General features: G+C 40.8%; 1 protein-coding gene across 1 annotated transcript in view; it reads left to right on the top strand.

The window, feature by feature from the left end:
* Positions 1-21707, top strand: part of RNF150 (ring finger protein 150) — a 119391-nt gene that overhangs the window by 60897 nt on the left and 36787 nt on the right. Inside the window, exons 2-4 of the mRNA XM_027729707.2 lie at positions 7809-8059; positions 14745-14816; positions 15232-15314. Coding sequence (XP_027585508.1) covers positions 7809-8059; positions 14745-14816; positions 15232-15314 — 406 coding nt within the window. The remainder of the gene's footprint in view (positions 1-7808; positions 8060-14744; positions 14817-15231; positions 15315-21707) is intronic.

The following is a 21707-nucleotide window of genomic DNA, read 5'->3' on the forward strand; positions in this document are numbered from 1 at the left end:
GGTGATGGATGTCCCTCCAGGTCAGCAGGAACACATTACATCTTGCTTTCCTCTGCTTTACACTGTGTTCTGTGGTGGAACCCAAACACTTGATGCTCACAAATATGGTACAGAGCTCTGAGCCACCAACCCACCCTTCTGCCTCCACACTGGAGATGCAAGGACCCTTCTGCCTTGGGTCAAACCCTCACTGGGGCTTTCAGAAGCAAGAGGCACCAACTGTCTCAGCCCCAGTCCTTTCTTGTTCATCACTAGTCACAGAAATAGGTATGATTTCCCCACTCTGGCTCACAGAGGGACTTTTTGGCATAATCAGACCTGTTGTTTTGGTGTCATGACTTCACTTAACCCTTATTCTCTCCAGGGGAATTGAAACTTTCAGTTTCCAGTTAGTGTCAAAACAAATCTATGCTTGGAGACCAGAAGTCCATCTGTCCCAGTTGGGTTTTTCTCCTAATGGCAAACAGCAGTTGCTTGGAGAAGAGAATAAGCACAGGGTGAACATTTAATCCTGCCTCCCCAGAATGGCTATCCCAGCCTCCAGCAGTGTGTGGTCCCTGGGTGTTTTTTGTCCTTATTGCTCTCTGATGTTTTGAACACCTAGATCCTGTGTTTTAACCACTTATTTTCTCATGTAACACCTTTCCTATTTTATTCAGAGCCACCTTTTTGGCTTAAGAGTCTTAATTGAGGAACCTCGCTGAAAAACTTTGGACAACCTGATCTATAGCTGCCCATATCTGCTATGAAACCTCATTAGCAATTGGGATCCTTTCTAGCCCTCTGGCACTGAGACAGTTTGTGCAAAAGATTATAGATGACAGTCTGTAGTCACTTCACCTATGATACATGATGTGTTGACTATGTATTACTGTCACTTACTGTGTATTGCTCTTTCCTTGCCAATTTTTTTTCAGTAGTATCATTTATTGATACTTCAGTTTGAGACCAATGCTGCAAATACCCATTAGAGAAGAGGGAACACTCCTTTTACCCAGTTTGATTTCTTACTGTAAAGCTTCCCAGTTTGCCTACATAAGTGTCTAGGATGTTGTTTAAACACTGTTAGGCTCCTTCTTCCCTGAAATGGATGAAGCTCTGAAATCAGGTTTTCTAAAATATTACTTTTGATTTTCAACTGTAATTTTTGAGTTCATAAAAATGTAATCTAGGCCTATGTTGTTTGGTTGTTTTTTTAAGGATAAAAACAGGTATCAGCTGATATTCTGATCAATTTATAATTGCACCATATAGAATAGAACTGAGACTGAACTCTCAGTGGATAGTCTTAAAGTCTTAAAGACTTGGAACCCTTGTTGCAACTATGAAGATAGTAGTTCAAAGGCAGGTTGGATGGGGCCCTGAGGAACTTGGTTAATGAATGGCAAGCCTGGGAGTTGGAACTACGTGATCTTAACCCAAACCACTCTACGATTCTATGATTCAATGATAGTAGAACAATTGATACGGTGTTAAAATTCAATTGAAATGCCATCTGATTAACCTCTATATCATTTCCCATGTAACTTCATTGTAAAGAAATCAAACACAATCATAAAGCAATACTGTTTTCAAAGACAACAAGATCTGTAGGAAAAGGGAGTCTCTTCTAACAACCAAACAGACCATTCTTAGCTATAGCTTAGACAGTCACAACTACAGCACCGTCACTATGGACTCCTTTTCATTCTCTTCAGTAATAATTTTTCAACTGAGCTGCTGTTCTGGAGGGGGGGGGGAATATTCTCTAAAAAATATCCGTGCTCTGCTCCGAATTAGCTTTGAAATGTTACCCATCATCCAGCATAGCATAAAATCCATTCACAGGGATGCAGGAAGCAACAGGAGCTACAGCAGGAGAGCACTGCCGTGGTTGGCAGCACAGTGAGTCCTTGTGCAGAGCAAGTGCTGCTGAGCTCACAGGAAGCACCACCACCGCTGCTGGCAGCACCCACGGACCACAGGCTGAGCCTGGAGTTGAGGATCTGGAGCTGGGCATGGGTGGGATGTCAAATCGTTCAGACTTGTGCTTGTTTTGCTTTCTTACAGTAGCTGCTGGTTACTGAAGTAGATTCTTAAAAATGAAATTATTTCTTCAAGAAGGAAAAGAAGAGTTGCTTAGGTTCTTGAACCTTCCTGTAAGGTTTCTGTTCCTGGGCTCTGAGCAGGACTGAACACTCTCAGGGCAATTTCTGAACACTAAAATACTGTTTGAATTTTCACTTACAAACTCTGTAAAAGGAAGCGCTTTAGTGCTTGATTTTGATCTACAACATAAGAGAAATCTTCACTTATATCTTGATGTGATATTTTAGAGAAGACTCTATATGCCTCTCAAATTGGAATTCTATTCAAATAATTCAATGAATTTCTCTGACTGAGTTCTGGCTGTTGCCAAGCATGAGGAATTAAACTGTCTATTCTAAGATGTGTCAGAAACATCACTTTTTAGAACCGCCATCAAAAACTGACAAAAGATTAAAGCAGCATCCCACTACTGCTGGGCCTGACTGCTAATGAGGAGAGGACTGTGTTCAGTGTCATCCTTGAAACTCTCAGAACAGAATCAAGAAATATCACAAGTTTGTAAGCACAACCTGCAGCCAAGGTGTAGAATTTATGTACATCTTCTGGATGTAAAATGTTCTCATTTCTTGTAAAAAAAGCCACTGTTACTGAACTATTTTTCTCTGTCACCAGAGAATAGATTGTTACCCTTGAAGTTTGCAAATTTTGTATAAAAGCAATACTACCTGACACGTATTTCCATAGCCAAGTACTGTGTGGAGAGGGAAGGTTTGGAGAAGTTCTTCCAGGTCTTTTTCCAAAGTGCACATCTATAGCTGTTGAAAGCCCTCTGATTTCGTTGCTGTGTCAGAGGGTGGCTGACACCTGCTGTAGTCTTGCTCTCCATCTCCTCTATTAATTCCAGAGCCACTCTTTGTAAGTGAACAAAGTAGCCACAGCTTGGTGCAGCTGTTGTGCCACCGGCGGATGAGCCACAGAACCACACGTTTGGCCCAGTGACTGGGAAACAAGCCAAGCCTGGACACAGCTCTCCAGCCTGGCCCCTCTGGAGCCAGCAACAGCAGGACCAGTCCTGCACCCATTGATGGATGTGCCAATGTCCCTGGATGCAGAACCCAGAAGTGCAATAGCTGCCTGAAGACTGGCAGCACATTTTCTCCACCCAGAAATATTTGATTAGGCAAATACACTTCAACAAGTTAAAATGACTTAAATCATCCCAAATGCCTGTAAGTTCTACCTTACTTGTTTGGTTATTGGCTCATAAGGAGGGAGCACTGATATGTTAAATGTATCTTAAGCCAAAAAAAGAAGAAAAGAAAAAAAATCCATTCACTGCAGCCTGAATACCTTTGATTTATGAATCTCTGATTCATCTTGACAGCTACTTAAAAATTCATGTCAAACTCTGCATTAATCTTGGCCAGAAAAAGAAAAGAAATGTGTTAGGGAACCAGAGGGCCACGAAATGCAGTTCCCACTGTGGGTGTGCTTAATGAAAGGCATCAGTAGCATTTACCTCGCCAGAGAATCATCAGTACATGTTACCAGATACTTTCTCTTTTTGGACTCTGTTGAGCAAATGTGTACTTGGGCATAAAAATGAATCTCTAACACTGATGTCTCATGGCATTATTTCCCTTCTTTAATTTGTATGCTTTTAATGTGTGTTAGAGCTCTCGTATGAAACTAAGATAATACAAACATTTTGTTATATAAGGGAGAAAAGACAAATCTATTACTTTTTTTTAAATTTCTTTTCATCCCAGTATTGAGCATAGATGAGATTAAAAACATAGCTTGATGATATGATTGATAAATAGCATTCTCTATAATGCCTTGGAAAAATGATCATAAACTTAGTAAAATGCCTGAAAGTGATATACTCCAATAAATAAAAGCAGCTGCTTTCCTCTTGCAATGACTGTGTCTTCTGCTTTGCATTTCGAAACGCAGTTTTATTTAGTATATATCCATGGCAATTTGCTTTGTGTCCTGTGTGTTTTAAAGGATCTTAAAAGGCCCTAAGCTCAAGGTGGCAGAGGCTGGGAGGCCCACTCCCTGTCAGAGGTAAGGAGGGCAGAGCAGAGAAGGGAGGCGTGTGGCTGCACTCCTGTTCAGAGCCAGTTATGTTTCCACCATGAACTACAGCCAGAAAGCTGCACTGTTGCTTAATCAGAAAGGGCAGGTGATGAAAAACAGGAATGAGGTTAAATCTGTGCAGGAGATCACGCAGTTTTTTCTCCCTCTTTTTAATTACTTTGCTCTTAAACAAAGATAGGATGTTACTGTGGGGTGCTTGTTTTAGTATTACAAAAATGCCAATTTCAGAATTGAGCAAATGAATATGATTATTTACTTGCAGCATCTCACATCTCCAGAAATATATTAAAGCTATATTAACCATAATAAAACACAATTAAACATGTTGTTAAAGTTTTTCAAGAAATGCAGATTAGAGATAATTAAACAGTTAAGATAGTACCTATATTTTCTACTGAAAAAGGGTTTTTCTGTGTCTCCATTTTTAAAGACTATCAGGTAATATTCATACAGTGTCCCAGATTGTATTGAAGATGTTAAAGGTCTGTACTGGACAAGTCAGTGGGTCTGAATGGTGGGTTTTGAGAACAGTTGAATAAATTCATTTCAGTATTTTTGGCTGCAGAATTTTTCACTGTGGTTTCTTTTTGGGTATGTGTGAGGTTGTTGCTTTTGTATTCTTGTAGAGTGAACTTAAAATTTTTATTTCCTTTGAAGAAGGGAAAAGAACAAAGGAACCCATGTGGACAGCTAAGCACTGCTCCAGACAATTTGTCTTATTGACTGCAGGAAAATTACTGGCGTGGCACCAGTGCCCTTCTCAGCCACTTTGAGACTTGGCAAATTCTTCCTAAGCTGTTAGGGTAATGTTTGCATTAGCCTTTTGTAATAAACAGGGATCAAAAGAGTTGCAAGCTACTGTAAAGGTGGACTCTTGCTAGAAAAAAAAATAAAGGTAAATAGCTGAAAATTATTAATGCTTTATGCAGAATTATCAGCAGAAAGGTAAAGTTTCTGACCGTGGATATCTAAAACTGTTGACTTGGCCAGACTATTGATTTCCCCCTATTCATTGACAGACCTGTTCATAATCAGGAAAGTGTTACGGTGGAAAGTCTCACAAGAGGAAGAGTGGTGGTGGTTGCACTTCTACTCCAGGACTTGAGAGAGGAGGGTTCAGTTCCCAGCTTTGCAGCAGGTTTTGTGTGTGAGTAGCAGCAGTCTGTCACAGCTATTTCAGTACCTCCAGGCACCCAGCAGAATTTTATAGTTTCCCCCACAATTAGTGTTTTCTACTGAACACCACCCCTGTCTGCTTTTGTATATCCTAAGTCCTGCTAAACACCTCCTGATCTATAGCACCCAAATACATTTGAAAATCTGGTTTCTACCTCACAGGAGTTTTAGTGAAGAAATGTCTGAGCTGGGCCATGAAGACTAGAACACAGTGCTGCCCTGGTGAAGCTCATGTTGGATACCAGCTTGGAGGGAGGGGGATGCTGCTGGAAATGATGATCTCCCTCTCACAACCTCCATTTGTGGCTGAGTGATCCCTTCCCACCTCCACAAATGTCCCGACACAGGCAGAGCTTTCTCCTCCTGCCACAGTCAAAATACAGATAGCCATGGGATTAACAACATGCTGGCTGATTTCCTGGAATTTCAGCTGAAATTCTGAAATCCCACCCCAGCATTGCTCTCTGGCTTCAGACACCCCCAGTTTGTAGCTTTCTAAGTGCCAGTTTGTGATCAGTTAATATGCCGTTGTTTCTAGCGTGTTTCTACATTACGATACATCCTGTTTGTCCTTAGCTGCTTTGTGCAATTCAGGATTTGACTATTGCAAAACACAGTTTAGGTGTAAAAATAGTCTACATGCTTGTTTCATGAAGTAAAAGAACAGAATATCCCTAATATTAAACCATAAACTAGAGATAGTTTATTTGTAAGGCCAGAAAAAGCATTTAACGACCTGCTAAATCCCAAATCATTTCATACCATATATTTCATGGACACGGGGGACATAAAATTATGAAAAGAAAATTGTTTCAGCAATGTGTGACGCAAGTAAAGTCAAACAGCGCTGTATGGAAAGGAAAACTGGTGCAGAGTCGAGGATAGATTGGTGGAGGGCCCTGTTCACAGGGTCATGGCTTTAGAAGGCTTGGCAAGACTGTAGGAAGTCCTTGCTTCATCCCATTAGTGGGATTTTGCTGCCTCAGCTGCGCTGACTTGCATCCTTGTTGGGGCCATGCTGCAAACTGTGTCAGAGGCTTATCTGGGCTGCAATAGCATTTTCTTTGTGAAACTAAACAGGGCTCTTGACTTTAAACTTGTATCAGTTGGAGAGTCCAGCTTCCAGCAAGGGCTCCCAAATGTCTGTGTGGGCTCGGGCTGTGGGGAGCTGCTGGGGACACGCTGAGCTTCTTTTGCCCCTGCATCTTTCTCCTGTTGCCAGCCTGGGGTGAGGGCAGTGATGCTTTGGTGTGCTCAGGTTGTGAAACCGTGTGGGAATCTGTGATTGAAAGTATTATCTGAATGCAGAGTTTGGAGGGGCTTCTCTGACAGACTCATGACCCTGCAAAGTGGCCTGTGATAAATGTGTATGGAATGTTGGATGCAGCACAGCTCCCTTTCTGTAGTGTTTACAGCAATATCATCTTGATAAGTCTCAGTAGTGCTAGAAATCTGTGTTTATGTCAACCCATAAAACACATTTTAGGTATCTCACCAAGACTAGTGTATAGAAACACACTGTGTAATGGTTTAGGTTGAAACCTTCACCAGATCCATCTTCTGACTTCCTTCTTGGTAAGCACGAGGGGAGAGCAGAAGAAAGCACAGCTTTCTTGTTACTGTTTTGACAAATTTAGACAAGTTAGAGGTCCAGACAATCACCAACTGTATGAAGTTTAACAAGTGCAGGTGGCAGACTCTGTACCTGGGATGGGGCAACCCTGACTGTGTATAGACTGGGGAACGAGAGGCTGGAAAGCAGTGCCACAGCAAGAGACCTGAGGGTCCTGGTTGATGGCAAGTTGAATATGAGTCAACAATGCCCTGGCAGCCAGGAGGGCCAACCATGTCCTGGGGGACATCAGGCAAAGCATCACCAGCCAGTCAAGGGACAGTTCTGCTCTGCACTGGGGCCACCTCACCTCGGATATTGTGGCAGTTTTGGGCACCGCAATATAAGAAAGGTATTAAGCTATTAGAAAGTGTTCACAGGAGAGAAACAAGGATGGTGAAGGGCCTTGAGGAGAAGCCGTGTGAGGAGCGGCTGAGGGCACTTGGTCTGTTCAACCTGGAGAAGAGAAAACTGAAGGGAAACCTCACTGCAGTTACAACTTCCTCACAAGGCGAAACAGAGGGGCAGCACTGATCTCTTTTCTCTGGTGACTGATGACAGGATCTGAGGGAACAGCATGAAGTTGTGTCAGGGGTGATTTAGGTTAGATATTAGAAAAAGGTTCTTCACCTAGAGGGTGGTTGGGCACTGGAACAGGCTTCCCAGGGAAGTGGTTACAGCACCAAGCCTGACAGAGTTCAAGAAGTGTTGGGGCAACACTCTTACATACCTGGTGGAATTCATGGGTTGGTCCTGTGCAGGGCCAAGAGTTGGACTTCAGTGATCCTTGTGGGTCCCTTCCAACTCAAGGATATTCTGTGACTCTATGACTGCCTTTTGGTGATCCCTTGTTTTACTTAAAGGTTCCTTTTCTCTCTCCGTCTGACAGGTTTAGAAGACGTTGTAGCAATAATGATTCCTGAACCCAAAGGAAAAGAGATAGTGAGCCTCCTGGAGAAGAACATTACTGTGATGATGTACATAACCATCGGGACGCGCAACCTGCAGAAGTACGTCAGCCGGACCTCTGTGGTGTTCGTCTCCATCTCTTTCATTGTGCTGATGATCATCTCGCTGGCGTGGCTGGTCTTCTATTACATCCAGAGATTCCGCTACGCAAATGCCAGAGACCGAAATCAGGTGAGCAGGGCTGGAGTCACTGATTTGTGTTTCCGAAAGATCCCCGCGGGGTTCAGCTTAGAAGTAAAAGTTGAGGAAGTTATGGACGTGTGGAAAAACAGACAAACCGAAACAAAAAATACCAGGAAAGTGAAAGAATAGAAATATAAAAACTTCTGCGTCTGGGAAAAGCCAAGACTTCTGTCCATATGGGTGGGATTCAGGAAAAAAATTAATAATGTGTGTATGTTATGGGGGTTTTTCCCATTCAAAACACACAAGAAATAGACAGAAAGTTGATGATGTTTATTCATGAAAAGCTTGTTTTGGTGCATATAGCCAAGTGACATAGCAATGTATATAACCAACAACCCTTGAGATTACAATGATGACTAAAATACAGAGATATGTGAATGTCTGTGTGTGAAATAATGGTTCACAATAAGTGAAGAAAGAACAGAATGTGTTTTCATTTTCATACTTCTTTAGAAGGGTCTTGGGCTTGAAAGCAAACGTGTCCCTCTTCATTTGACAATGATCACTGAACATATAAGTGCTGCAGTGATAGCCACCAATGCTATTAAATGTTATTATTGCTATTGGTTTTGGCATCTTGTCCAAACTCCTTGAAAGAGATACAAAGCCTATAGGGCTGGAGAGAAGTCAGCAGTGGGAATGAGCCCTGAGTCCTGAGCCCTGAATTTATAAAGCACTGTCCATCTTTACGGTAGTTCAGCAGAGAATAATAATAGCAATGATAATAATAAATTTAATCTGTTCTTGTCTGGATACAACTATCTCAGCATCAGCAGAACTGGAAAGCTGAGGCTTCTACATTTCATTCTAATGGTACACTAGAAAATGTTATCAGTGTATGAAATCTGAGGAGATAACCATTTTAATGCAGGGAAAAAACGCACTGTAATTCAGAGAGGTTTCTGAACCCTCAATAAATTACTTTCAGGGCCAGGAGGGTTGCCTTGCTTATTCTGCAGAAAAGGTAAAGCTGAGAGTGTTAATAATCATCTTGTAGAGAAAAGTACAGCCGCACACTCTGTAACATATACTTGATTATAGGAATCCCTTGCCCTCCCCCGTTGAAATTCAGGCATCCTCTGAGATAGAGTGCAGCTGCTCTGTATTTACAGACAGAAAGAATATATTTTCCTTTTAAATATACGGTCTGAAATTTTGGATAGCAAGAATGAGACTATCCCAGCTGGATTTTGAACATCATTGGCAGCAGATTCGCTGTGACTGTAATGGCTGTTGTAATTTTTAGATGCTTTGTCTGCAAAAGCACATGGCTGCCTAATTTGTGTGTGTAAGTGTGCTTTCAATCAAGTAATTATACAGGCAGATTAGCAATCTAAATAGAGATACATAAACATAAAACTCAGCAAAATAACAAGCTCAGTCAGGTAATGTGAGGTTTGGAACTGATAGGTTTATGTGTTCAAGCAAATTTTCTTTTCAGTGTTTTCTTTCCAAGGTTTGAGTGAGACTAACATGTGCACCAGCAGTTGTCCTGTGGAGAGGTTTTAATAACTTTTATATTTTACTAGTTTTGTTCTTCAGAAGAATAAGAAAGCATGCCTCCTAAGAATTTTTTTTTGGCCACTTTTGCACAATAATATGAGACAAACTAGAATGTCTTCATGCCCTTTCATCATACAATTTGTCTGACGTCTCTTCTAATCTTTCTGTTAACTCTTTTCATATGAAAAATGGCAGCAATATACAAAGCTCAATGATTTGTGTTAATGCATTGCTGTGACTTGTTTGTTTTGTTTCTTTTAGTCCTGGCTATGGAATATAATGATGTAGGTGGTTCAGAAGAGCTCGTCTTGCTCTTGGCCTTGCCATGAGGGTTCCTTCCTGTTCCCTGTAAAGTTCTGTCTTTTTTTTTCTTTAACATATTCTCTTATAGCACAAAGATGGGATCACAGATTTCTACAGTAATACCTCGGATATTCAGATATATACAAAGAAAAGCTGTTTGTGTGGCTTTGCTGGAGCAAGGTTCTTTAGTCATTGCACTCAAAAGCTTTTAGCATTATAACTTGCACACGTCTGTTGCTATGAAGATGTTGTGCTTACTTGTTGGAGAGCCTAGCGTGGGTTGGAAGCACCTTCAGTGCTGACTAACTTTAGAAGAGATGCTTTCTTTCTATTTGTATTTGATGTGTTCAGGCTAAAGTGTATCCACAGGCTGAAATGTTTGGATAAACAGAGGTGAAGGGGGAGCTAGCTGGTCTGTTGAGAGAAAGTTGTGCTATCAGTTCCTACCCCACAGTGCAATGAATTTTAACTGTGCACACTGTTCTCAAAAACCTGTCACTCATTTATTAGACTTCAGTTAAAATAATTTAAAAATAAGTGTTTAAATTAGTTTTGTCATCTGAATTATTTGAAGCCACACAGTTTTTAAAACAAGGGCTTGTGAGGCCCTATGTTTTCTATGTCAAATAAGAACCTATGCTTATCTCCTTGCTAACCTGTGCCAGGCATGGGATTTGGAGGTTTGGCTGATACTGAATTTGATACCAGGGGCAGTTTAGCCTCCTGTGGGTTGATAGTCTGGGTACTGTGCTGAGAGAATGGGACAACATGTCTGCAAACTATGACTGGCAGAAAAAGCTGTTCTTTCCAAGCAGGAGAAGTGTTGCACTGTTGCATGAAGGCAAGATATTAGAACATCTTTCCTTGGTCACTGTAAGTCTCCCTAAATCATCTTCCATTTTGCCTCTTCCAAGCTGACTCATTGCAACTATGTCTTCCTTTCATGAAAAATATCATGTGTCCTTTTGTTGAGCCTCATTGCTACCTTTGTCTAGTCCTATTATATATGGGGACCCTCCTTTCCAGGTCCACTTCCATTCTTGCACACAGCATAAGTTTCTGAGCAAGCAGTAAATCCAAAAGGAACTGATTTAGTTGTCCATCAAGAAAGCAATGAGTGCAGCTAGCAAAGAGCCAGCTACACAATGGTTAGATATCAATTTTTATTTTAATATATTTAATATTTAAGAGTACCTCTAGCACAGACAGTACCTCTAGTACAGTACATATGGCAGTAGAAGATAGGTAGTAATATTCATATGGGTGAACGTTTTTTCTTCTGACATAACAAGATGTTGCCCTGATAATAATCCTTTTGATATGAAGAGGATAGATTTGTGTAAGAAATGCATAGGCAATCTGTTTCCTCAATAGCTTGTTCCTGGAGCCCTCCTGAAGATGAGAGAGTTTGTAAAAAACTGTGAGAATTGTTTGCATCATGAAACATCACGTTGCAGAGCTAATTAAAAGTAGTTTGGAATTATATGACAATTACAGAGTCAAAATCACAAAATATTCAAGTGCCAGAGATAATTCAGCAGAATGTGGCTTGCTGTCACAGCCCTGTAGCAGCCAGGACACAGACTTAACAGCAACCAAAAAAGAAAAAATCAACCCTGTCAGTGTGTCAGATTTCATATTTCACCAGTAATAGTAGAGTTCTCTTGCTGTTGTCTGTGAGACGGGAAGACGACGAGGAGATGATGTTCCAGTGCCAGACTTCTTTACCATATTTCTTCCATGTAATTTCTTTCCACTGGCTTCTTTTTAAGAGGAAGGTTTCTGCAAAGTCATTTTGAAGCTAGGTGGGCTCCATTAGTTTGGCAGGACAGTGGAAGCCAAATCAGGTAGCAATTGCACTGGGGTTTGGGAGGATTCCATGCATCCTGCGTTAATCTTTAGTATGTGGCTGTCAGCATGTGGAGCAGTTATTTGAGATGGAAGATTGCTGGCTGTGGCTTTGAGAGTTTTGGGCCACTGAATGGAAACATCGGTCTTTGAAGCAGTTTTGGGAAGATGCTTCCCACAATGGAGTCTGCAAATTTTAAATGTGGACAGGAGATGTGTCTGAGACCTTGTCCCAGTGATGCGCTTCATTTTGCACAAGGTGATCTCCTCCTTGCAAAGGTGATAGTTTAGTAAGGACATTAAGAGAGAAGAACTTACTGTAATTTTTTTTCTCTAGCATTTACGGTCATTTACTTTCTCAGGAGCACATAAGTGATGCTTTCCATGCTACTGTCCTTTATTTTTAACTAAGATCCCCATTTCCATAAAACCACTGCATCTCATATGCTTGACTCCTTCCAGTCCAGTACTGAATGTTGCAGCCATGCTAATGAGATTATGAGATTTATGATTGTAAATCTCTAAGCCTCACTTTAAACCCTTAGACTATTGTAATGCCTCTTAACTTTTAGGAGATATCATTGGTTATTGATAGCATGCCTTGCATTCAAATGGGAGAATCCTTTGAAAGTATGCCTTTACTCCAAGATATTCCTGTTCTTTGAAAAACTAAATTACTCTCATTTCCATGTAAGTCATGAACTTTTCTATTTATGATAGATAAGAGAAAGCAAACATGAAAACGAGCAGATCAAAGATGTACATGAGTTTTTAATCTTGTCCTTTCCCCTTCAAGTGCGTGCAAAAAAGAACTGAGACATTTCATTAGTTTAAGTAATAATAGTGATAAAAAGGAATCACAAGCAATTTCTGAAACAGGACATAATGGCTCTTGTCTTGCTGTATATTATCAGTCTGTCTTTGATTTACATTAAAGAATCAAATAGCTGGCAAGAAATGTTTCCAACTCTCATCTGATCCCTTTATTTAAGGGACACTGTGAGAAAAATGGACCACAGAAAGAGATGTTGTATAACTGCAGGATACTCCCTCACATGCAATAATTAGTTATTGTGGGAAGCTCATATATAAATCTCATATGATAGCCAAGATTGTTTTCACCTCTTTAGCCAGATCTGAAATTGCTCTCTGCTTTCAGTATTGCATGCGTTTTGTCAGCTTCCATGTCTTTCCAATCCAATAAGCTTACTCTCTAAATTTAATTCAGTGATTTTAATTGAATCTGAAGAACAAAGTGGTAATTTATTAGTCATATCTGTATGGTGATTAGGCCTGAACTTACAAACTACCTCCAGCTTCCGTCCGTTTTTGGCTTCATGCTCTCACCCCCTCCAGCTGGAAACCCTTCCTGCTGACCAGTCCCTCTGAACTCCAGCACAGGCAATGTTCCCAGCCAGGAAAGTTGAATGTCTTCTGAGTCACCAAAGGCCCTAAGTCTCTCTCCTATCTAACAACACATGGCTGGAAACATGGATGGGGAGAGGAGGTGAACAGAAGAGTTCAACTGGTTGCAAATTAGGATGTGCTTTATTATGAACTGTTACAAAGCTGACAAGAAGACATTGGAGTAGGTGTTGCTGCCTGGAATTGTATGACAGAGGCATGAAAAAAGTGAGAAGTGACCAGGAGGAGGGTCACCACTATGATCTGGGGACAGGAGCACATGGCATCTGAGGAGAGGTGAAGGGAGCTTGGCTTGCTAAGCTGGGAGAGGAGCAGAGGAGGAGGAGAGAGTCTGCTTCCAGCCTTCAGCTGCGTAACAGGTGGTCGGAGAGGAGTCAGAATCAACCTCATCTTGGAGGTGCACGTTGATGGTCACAAATTACAGCGAGGGAAATTCCATTAGTATGTTTAGAAAAGAAAAAAGACTGAGATTGGTTAAGCGCTGGAACAAATTATGCACAGAGGTTGTGAAATCTCCCTTCCTGGAGATATTCAAAACTTGACTGAACACGGCTCTGGCTTTGAAGTTGACCCAGCCTTGAGCAGGGGGCGGCTGGGAGTACATGACCTCTCAAAGACTTTTCCAGCCTGTGAGTCTGTCTCCAGATGGCCTTGTCGATGGGTTAGCACAAGTGAGCAGCCAAGTCCTTGGAGCACTGATACAGCACAAGCTCCATAGCACAGGACCACTGAGCAGTGGTTGTATGGACTGCCCTGCAATGGTCACAGCCTCTTGCAAGGGACAGACACGTCCATCTTCAGCATCTGAGAACAGGGTGTTTTGCATCAGGCTGTTATTGCATACTTTAATCCTGAGTGGCTGTGACCTGAGTGGTGTTTTGGAAATATGGGAGAACAGTCAAAAATGTCACATGGTAACCAATTTATGGTCCACTGGAGGGAAAGATAGAAAGGGGAAGAATGAGCAAATGGTTATGTATGGATAGGATGTTACTGCAGGACTATATAGTGCTTTACCTGCAAGTAAACTGCAGATGCTTTATCCTCATTTTTATACTTTGCATTGCTTTTATAAAGTAGGCAACTCTGTATTGCGGGAAAAAAGAACAGGAGAGACTTCTCGCAGTTTTTGTGGTTAACAAATTAGCAGCTCACTTTCAGGTCTTACATCTTGCTGAAGATCATGAACTAGCAATGAAACAATGTACAAATAAAGTTCAGTGTTCACTTTGCTTACTGCCTAGTATTTTTTTTTTAAAGTCTCATTAAAAAAAGAGAGGGAAGAAGTAGGATACCCAAATAGTTGACTTGTTACCTCTGTTGCTACTCACTGCTGTAGTTTAGTGCCAGGAGGGGCTCACATGCAATCTCCACTGGAACTCTGTCAGAGTAGTTTGGCCTCATCTGCTCTGGGTTACCAGCAAGCCTAGAACACCTACTGTGGCCTTATTATGAATTATTATGTTTATATTTATACACTCTCCTGTTCCATGTACAGTCATTTGCAATTATTAAGAAGGGTAGGGAGAAGAAGTGATGGTTTCTGCATGAAGAGTTGCTCTTTTCATAAGATCAAATTTTTGTATTACAGCGCCGGCTTGGAGATGCTGCAAAGAAAGCCATCAGCAAGCTGCAAGTCAGAACGATCAGGAAAGGTGACAAGGTAATTTTTCAAAATGCTTGTTACTAAATGAAACTCAGTGCTGAGGATTCTTTCAGACCTCTGGGACAATGAGGCAGAACAGAAATGGCAGTTGCTTATTTAGCTACTGTGTCCTTCAGGTGGAGGAGGAACGTTGGTAAGCAAGTTATGTGGGGAATGGAGTAGAGAAGGTGATTCAATAAAGATGCAACAAACCCTTGAAGTTAAAACATGCTAACTAAATCTACGTGCTTCCCAGTGCAGGTTTCTAGCTGGAAACATATTGGAAAATCTGACTTGCTAGTCTTGAAATGCAGTTACTGGATTTGCAATCTACTTCAGTGACTGTTTTACTTTGTCACATAGGCTCTTGTATAGAGAGATGAGATAAGAGAAATAAAAAAAATGAAAATTATGAATGTTCTCTCTCCTGTAGGAAACTGAGCCAGACTTTGATAACTGTGCTGTTTGTATTGAAGGCTACAAGCCCAACGATGTTGTCAGGATATTGCCTTGCAGGTAAGTTGAAGTTGCTTTAGCTCTAATAATCTCTCTACTTCAAGACAGGCTCTGTTCTCACAGTTTCACACTGATGAGATTACCTGAGAGCTGGGGGAGGAAAGGGAAGGGTGAATTTATTATTTGGATCTATTCAAAATCTGTTGTTAAAGATATCTGAAATGCCTCTTTATTCAGCATGAAGTGAAACAGGTATTAATGGTGGTGAGACCTTGAGGGTTTAGTATGACAGTCAGAAAATTTGTCTGATCTGGACCTATTACAAAGCTTTTCAGTAGGATTTTTACATTAAAGGTTTTGATTCCTCTGTTTTCCTCACTTTTTTTTCTTAATCAGTCCAGAATAAATGCCTTAGGAGAATTTGTTTCTGACTTCAAGGTGAGGCCTGGCCACAGCAGACAGGGATAGAGCAGGCTCCTGCTGCCCATGGAGCTATTTCTTTTGCTGTCCTGGGCCATGTTGAGGCACTGAGAAAGGGCTGACTTTTGTCAAAAAAATCCCCAGTCATAAAAAGAGATACACTGAGTAGAAACAGTAAAGCAAGGTGAGAAGAAGAGCTTTTCAGTTTATTCTTTCTCCTTTTTTCCCCCTCGTGTGAGCGTGCCCTGTGCAGAACTTACATCGCAGTGATGTGAAACAGGAGCAGAGCCTCTTGCTGCCCCTAACAGCTGTATTCATCTTTGTGCTGTTGTATTGTCATCTGTGAAGTGACATGAAGGATTTCTCTAAGGAAATCAATTTCTTAAGAAATTTCTTAGGAACACTGGTTCCTCCAGGAGAGCAACAGCAAGTGTTTGATTTCCCTAGATATAAGAATCTTAAGTGCTGTACATGCAGAGCAGAGGTTTTTATTTTTTAATAGAGCTTCTTCCTTCTCCTGCATCATATTCACTGGCTTGAGAAACCAAAATACTTCTTTATTTTCCTGCTATGTTTTTCCCTAGTAGATATTTGAATGCTACAAGCTGTCCATTTCTGTTAGTTCATGCAACTCATTAAATCTGTTTACTGTCATCTCTAAGTGGCAAACAAAAAGCAACAGATTAATCATAAATTTGACCTACTGTAAATCCCCCACAATGACAAGTCACATGTGAACTCTTTTTTGTTTTACAAACAAACACAAACACATCATCTTGTGAAGCAGAAATACAGAACAGTGAGAAATTACCAGAGAATATGGACCTTGGTTTGACATCAAGCCTGTTCGCATAGAAGCAGAATAAAGCTTGGAAATTTTGCATGTTAGAGACAGGCAGTGTTTGGAGGTAGTTATACAACATCCTAAAATATGTCTAAGCTTTAGCTTTCACTTGTGTGTCACCACATAGTTCAATAAGACTTTGTCATGCACAGCGTTGAGTCGAGCAGAGTGGATAGGAAACACATAGTTAACAGGTGGTGTTCAATTCTTGGCTGACTTAAAAGGTCGCCTAGAAAGTGACTCACGCTGAAAGGGTAGAAGCCGCAGAACTGTCTTGTAAAATACTCACAGTTTGAGCCTCAGCAGTCTGGAATTATAAAAACTCATCTTTCTCAATCAGCTACTTCACAACCCCTGGCTTTCCGGCTACACGAGTTGTGAGGGCAGTGTTTTGCGTGTTCTCGTGTGTTTGAACTTCTGAAACATGAAATGGTAGTCTTGACTCTTTCTGCTGTTGACAGTCTTGTCTCCTCATTAAAAAAAAAAAAGAAAAAAAAAAGATTAATTTCTGTGTCTATGAAGTGAGTAGGAGTGTGTTATATCTTGATAAAGACCTACAGACTCTGTAGTTTTTTTCCTCCAGCATCCTCAGTTAAACCGTGTGCAGTTTCTTAATGTGGGAACATCATTAGACTGCTGTTTAATAAAAGGCTGGCATGTCACCAAGCTTACAGAAGCCAGCACCATATGACACCAGTGCTGGCTAACCTTGGTGTTTCTATCAGAGATGTAGAAGGTTTTATCTGCAAAGCAAAATATGCCCCAGGAGTTGCACATGAAAGGTGCTGCCCTGTACTGCAGGTAGTACTGGGAAAGCCACTGCTGGCAGGCACACTCTGTATAAAGCCCTATATGTCTTGAGATTTCTCTTTAAGACTCTTTTAGACTTTTTAAGAGCCCGAATCTACTAAGAAATTGGTACCAAAAGTCCACCTGCTGGTATTGCAGTGGGTGAGCTCTGAAGTCAAATAGCTACATGTTTACTAGGACTTATGCTGTTTCCCCAAACAGTCCTCTTTTCTGCTGGCACTGGGATAGCCTGTTGTTATGTACCCCACTCTGAAAAGCTCAGAGGAGAATTCTAGTGAACTCGTGCTTCTTCCTCTCTGTCCTCTTCAGGCAGCTCCCACAACTGACTGTATTAATAAATAAATAAGGAGTGACACTTGGTTAAAAAAAAAAAAAAAAATGTTGACTTGCAGCTGGTTTTATGTTTAATGGTAGCAAACATCACTGAAGTTGTCTTTGAGGGCACTGACACACGATCAGATGTAACCGAGTTCATTGTTCCCAGAGTGACATCCTTGTCACAGCCCTGGTTCGTTCTGCTTGTCCTCCATCTCCAGCTTCAAAATGCTGTTGCCTTTTCTGTTCTAGCTTTGGAGAAGTTACTGGTGCTGCTGCCCCCAGCACATGCCTTTTACTAAACTTCTGCTAACTACTAAACTTCTACAGAGAGGCAAGACATTTCTTTCAAGACTATCTCTGCTGAGTTCCTCATAAGCTTTTTTTTTGGCTGTTTCATTTCTCTCACTAATAAACACACTCTCTGACCCCATTCCAGCTCGTTCTCTTCCCCTGAACCTTCACTCTATGAACAACTGTGATTTCAGTCTGCTTCACTCCTGCTTTCTCTTTTTATTCGCTTCCTTTGAAAATTATTTCATAGCACACATTCTTTCCTTTCATTCCTTCCTCTCACCCTCATCATCATCATCTTCTTTTATCCTTCCTTTTACCTCAAAAGTAAACAAATAATACCCTAGATGCACCCCTAAAAGCTCAAACCATCTTGTTGGATACTACAGTGCTGCTCAGTCTCTCATCAAAACCCTTCTCAATCCCCTGCTTTAGCCCTATGTCTAATCCAGGCAACTGATGCTCTTACTCAGGGTCCCTAGGGATGTACCTCTCTCTGCATAGATGAGACTAGGAGTAGAAGGCAGGAGGAGAACAGTTTCCCCTAACCTGGAAAAAAAGCTTCTCAAAATTGTTGGCAAGCTGAAAGCTTTACAATAGTTTTACTACAGTCATCATTATAATTTGGGGCTGAGCTCAACATGACTTTTTTTTCTTGGGTGATTAAAATTGCAGCTTGAAAGAAAGTGTAAATACATTTCAAACAAAAGTAATCACCAGTTTAAAAAACATGAAGTGCTATTTAGATAATAGTAAATGGAGTGCTCTGGGATTCTGAGGTTCTTTTTCTTTGTGCTCTGTGAGCCGTGTGCAGTCACAGAAGAGTGCAGGAGGGATCCCAGGAGGCTGCCACCTCTGGAACAGCACAGGGACTCTGGCACGCACGTGTCGTTCTTGGGAGCTTTTTCCAACACACTCTGCAGTCTCCCGGGATGAAGACTCTGGAAATTCCCCTGATAATTTATTGCAGTGCTTTGTTACCCTGACTGTGGTGAAGCCTTTCTTATTGTGTAGCCTGGATCTCAACTTGCTGCAGTTTAAACTCATCATTGTGCCTCTTATCCCTAGGAGAGGGAAGAGCAGTTGTTTCCTTTCCCCTCGTGAAAGCCTTTTTGTATGGCATTGTTGCAACATCTCCTCGCCTTCCTCTCTGTCAACTAATCAATTACAGTTCTTTTGAGAAACTTTTCAACCCATCCCAATCAACACAGTTTTGCAATACATGTGGTTGCACACAATAGGGAAAAAAACCCAGGGTTTCTTTTCCAGGTTTGACTTTGATTGTCAAAGCCATATCCCAAGCCTGTGCCCGGAACATCTCTCTCTTAGTGTCTCCTTGTATGGGTCATTACTTCTGAACTCATCCGTGATGCCTCTGTCTTCTTCCATTTAAAACTTGCATCAGCCAGAACTGCAAGGGGAGAAGGATTTTTGTTGCAGTTGATCTCTTTACGTCTTTATCTTACCATGTGATGGTGAAATACTACAGTTGCTCTCTCATCTTACCTTGTGCTCCTTGAATTTGGGTAATGGACTGATCAGGACATCAAGCAATTGACAATTTGTTAAAAGCCATAAGTGTGTATGTACATAGTGCTATAGCTAATAACAAAGAAAATAAAGTTTCAAATCCAAATCTGCAAAGCCTGCCCCCGTGCTTCTCTTCACAAATGTTTACATGTTCAAAATAGATACTATGAAAGCTCTAATTGTATAATGCAGTACAAAAATTTTAAAAGGCAAATCTTTATCTGATTTTCAATAACATTCCATTTTTCTATAGATTTCTGTCAAATCAAGTTCCTTCTGTTGTGCATACTAAATCTGAAATTAGTAGATTCATAATAGACTGTGCTACATTAGTATTGAGAATTGCAAAGTGACACAATCTGTCATGTATTTAAATTGCTTGGCATTGTTAGGACTTATTTTAGAATATTGTTTTTGAAGCCAACTTCAGGAGCACTGAACTGCAGTTTTTGAAGTCTTTAAGTCACAAAAGTTCCAAGCTTTTGTGATGAACAAACATCACAAAATTCTGCAAAATGAACCCCAGTTTGACTGAGGCTTTCAAAGCTGGAACTTGAAAACAAAAAGGGATTTTCTAGTCTATGGTAAAATGTCTTAATAGAAATTATGCTTTTTTTAATCCAAAACAGATTTTGGAAATCTGAAGTTTTTTCTGAGAGAATAATTATCTCAGATTTTGTAAATGTGTGGATTATTTTGGCACAGACATGCTTCAGATGTTTGCCAATAAGCGTGTTTGTTTATTAATTTGATTATATAGTTAAAGAAAACCACTCACTATCAAGAATTTCATAATTATTTCAAATAGCTGAAAGGCAAGACTTTCAGTACCCTCCATGAATTAACACACCCAAGAAATTCTGTTGGTCAGACTTTTTTAAATGTAAAATTACACATGCCTGAGAACTGTATGCTTTCCCCTATTCAGAATGCTTATCTGATGATGTGCTGAATATGTCCCTCCTAAGATAAAAGGAAGGGATTCTTAAGCAGGACAGAGACCAAAATCTGGTACACTGTGTTGTTATCCATTAAGTCAGGTCTTGTTTGGAAGGACGGCTCTGATCTTTAGTAGCCTTAGTAAAGAAGTGATTTAAACTTCAAGTTTAAACTTCACAATGCCTTATTTGCATTAAATTGTGTTGACAAACAGGGTCAGACGAGGTTTGACCAAGTTCAGTATTGCAGCCAACTCATATAATTAGACTGGATCAAACTCCCAAGAACAGATTTGCCCTTTCCCGTGGTTGTGTGAAGTGATACCAAGCAGAGGAATGTGATAATGTGCAGTGTAGCTCTGATTCACAAAGGATCCTTTTTTTTTCTAGAAGTAGTGAGTAAAAACACTGTAGTGAAAAGAATAAGATTATGAGATTTCACACAGTTTTGACTTTGAATTTCTAGTATTACTTAGGACTGCAGTCCTCTCAGAAGCCGAACAGCTGCTCTGTTGGCCAGTAGCATCTTAGTAAGAGCTGGGGTTACAAACCAGTATTGGTGAAAGTGCACTTCAGTATCTTCCATCAAGCTGAAAGTGCATCCTGTTGTGTGAGAGGAGCTGTGCCATAATACTTCTGCTGACCCCTTCAGCTGAATAAGTAGCACTTAAATATTTAACATTATTTTGGTACATTAAGTGATTCTGGCTTTCTTAGAGATGGCATTTCCTTGTAGAGGCTGGTATGTGCCACGGTCCAGGCAGAGCCTTAGAATCAGAATTGTTTAGGTTGCAAAAGACCTGTAAGGTATTAAGTCCAAACATAAGCCAGCACTGCAAAGTCCACCACTTAACCATGTTCCCAAGTGCCACATCCACAACTCTTTTAGATATCTTCAGGGATGGTGATTCCACCACTTCCCTAGGCAACCTTTTCCCATGTCTGACCACCCTTTTGGTGAAGAAACGTTTCCTAGTATTCCTAGTAACAGAATATGCTCAAAAGAGAGAATGCAATCTGTCAGTCAGGTTCAAGCACTGAATATATCTATATTTAATATAATCCATATTTAGTGATATCAATATTGATATTTAATAATATCAATATCAGTTTGTGTCAGGCAATGCTAGAGAAGAAACTTTCAGCTCCTCCACCTGAATAGTGTCTAAGAAAAGGGGTGCACAGCAGCTACAATGCTCAGGTAGCTGCTTGGCAGTCACTTCAGACCTAGAACAGTATTAGCAACAACTCCTTCAGGGCTGGCATTGTGTAGGAAGTCTCTCTGATGGGCAGCTTCTAAAG

The sequence above is a fragment of the Pipra filicauda genome, unplaced genomic scaffold, assembly GCF_003945595.2.
Source record: "Pipra filicauda isolate LSUMZ 115617 unplaced genomic scaffold, ASM394559v2 scaffold92_size2517590_pilon, whole genome shotgun sequence".
Classification (NCBI taxonomy): Eukaryota; Metazoa; Chordata; class Aves; order Passeriformes; family Pipridae; genus Pipra; species Pipra filicauda.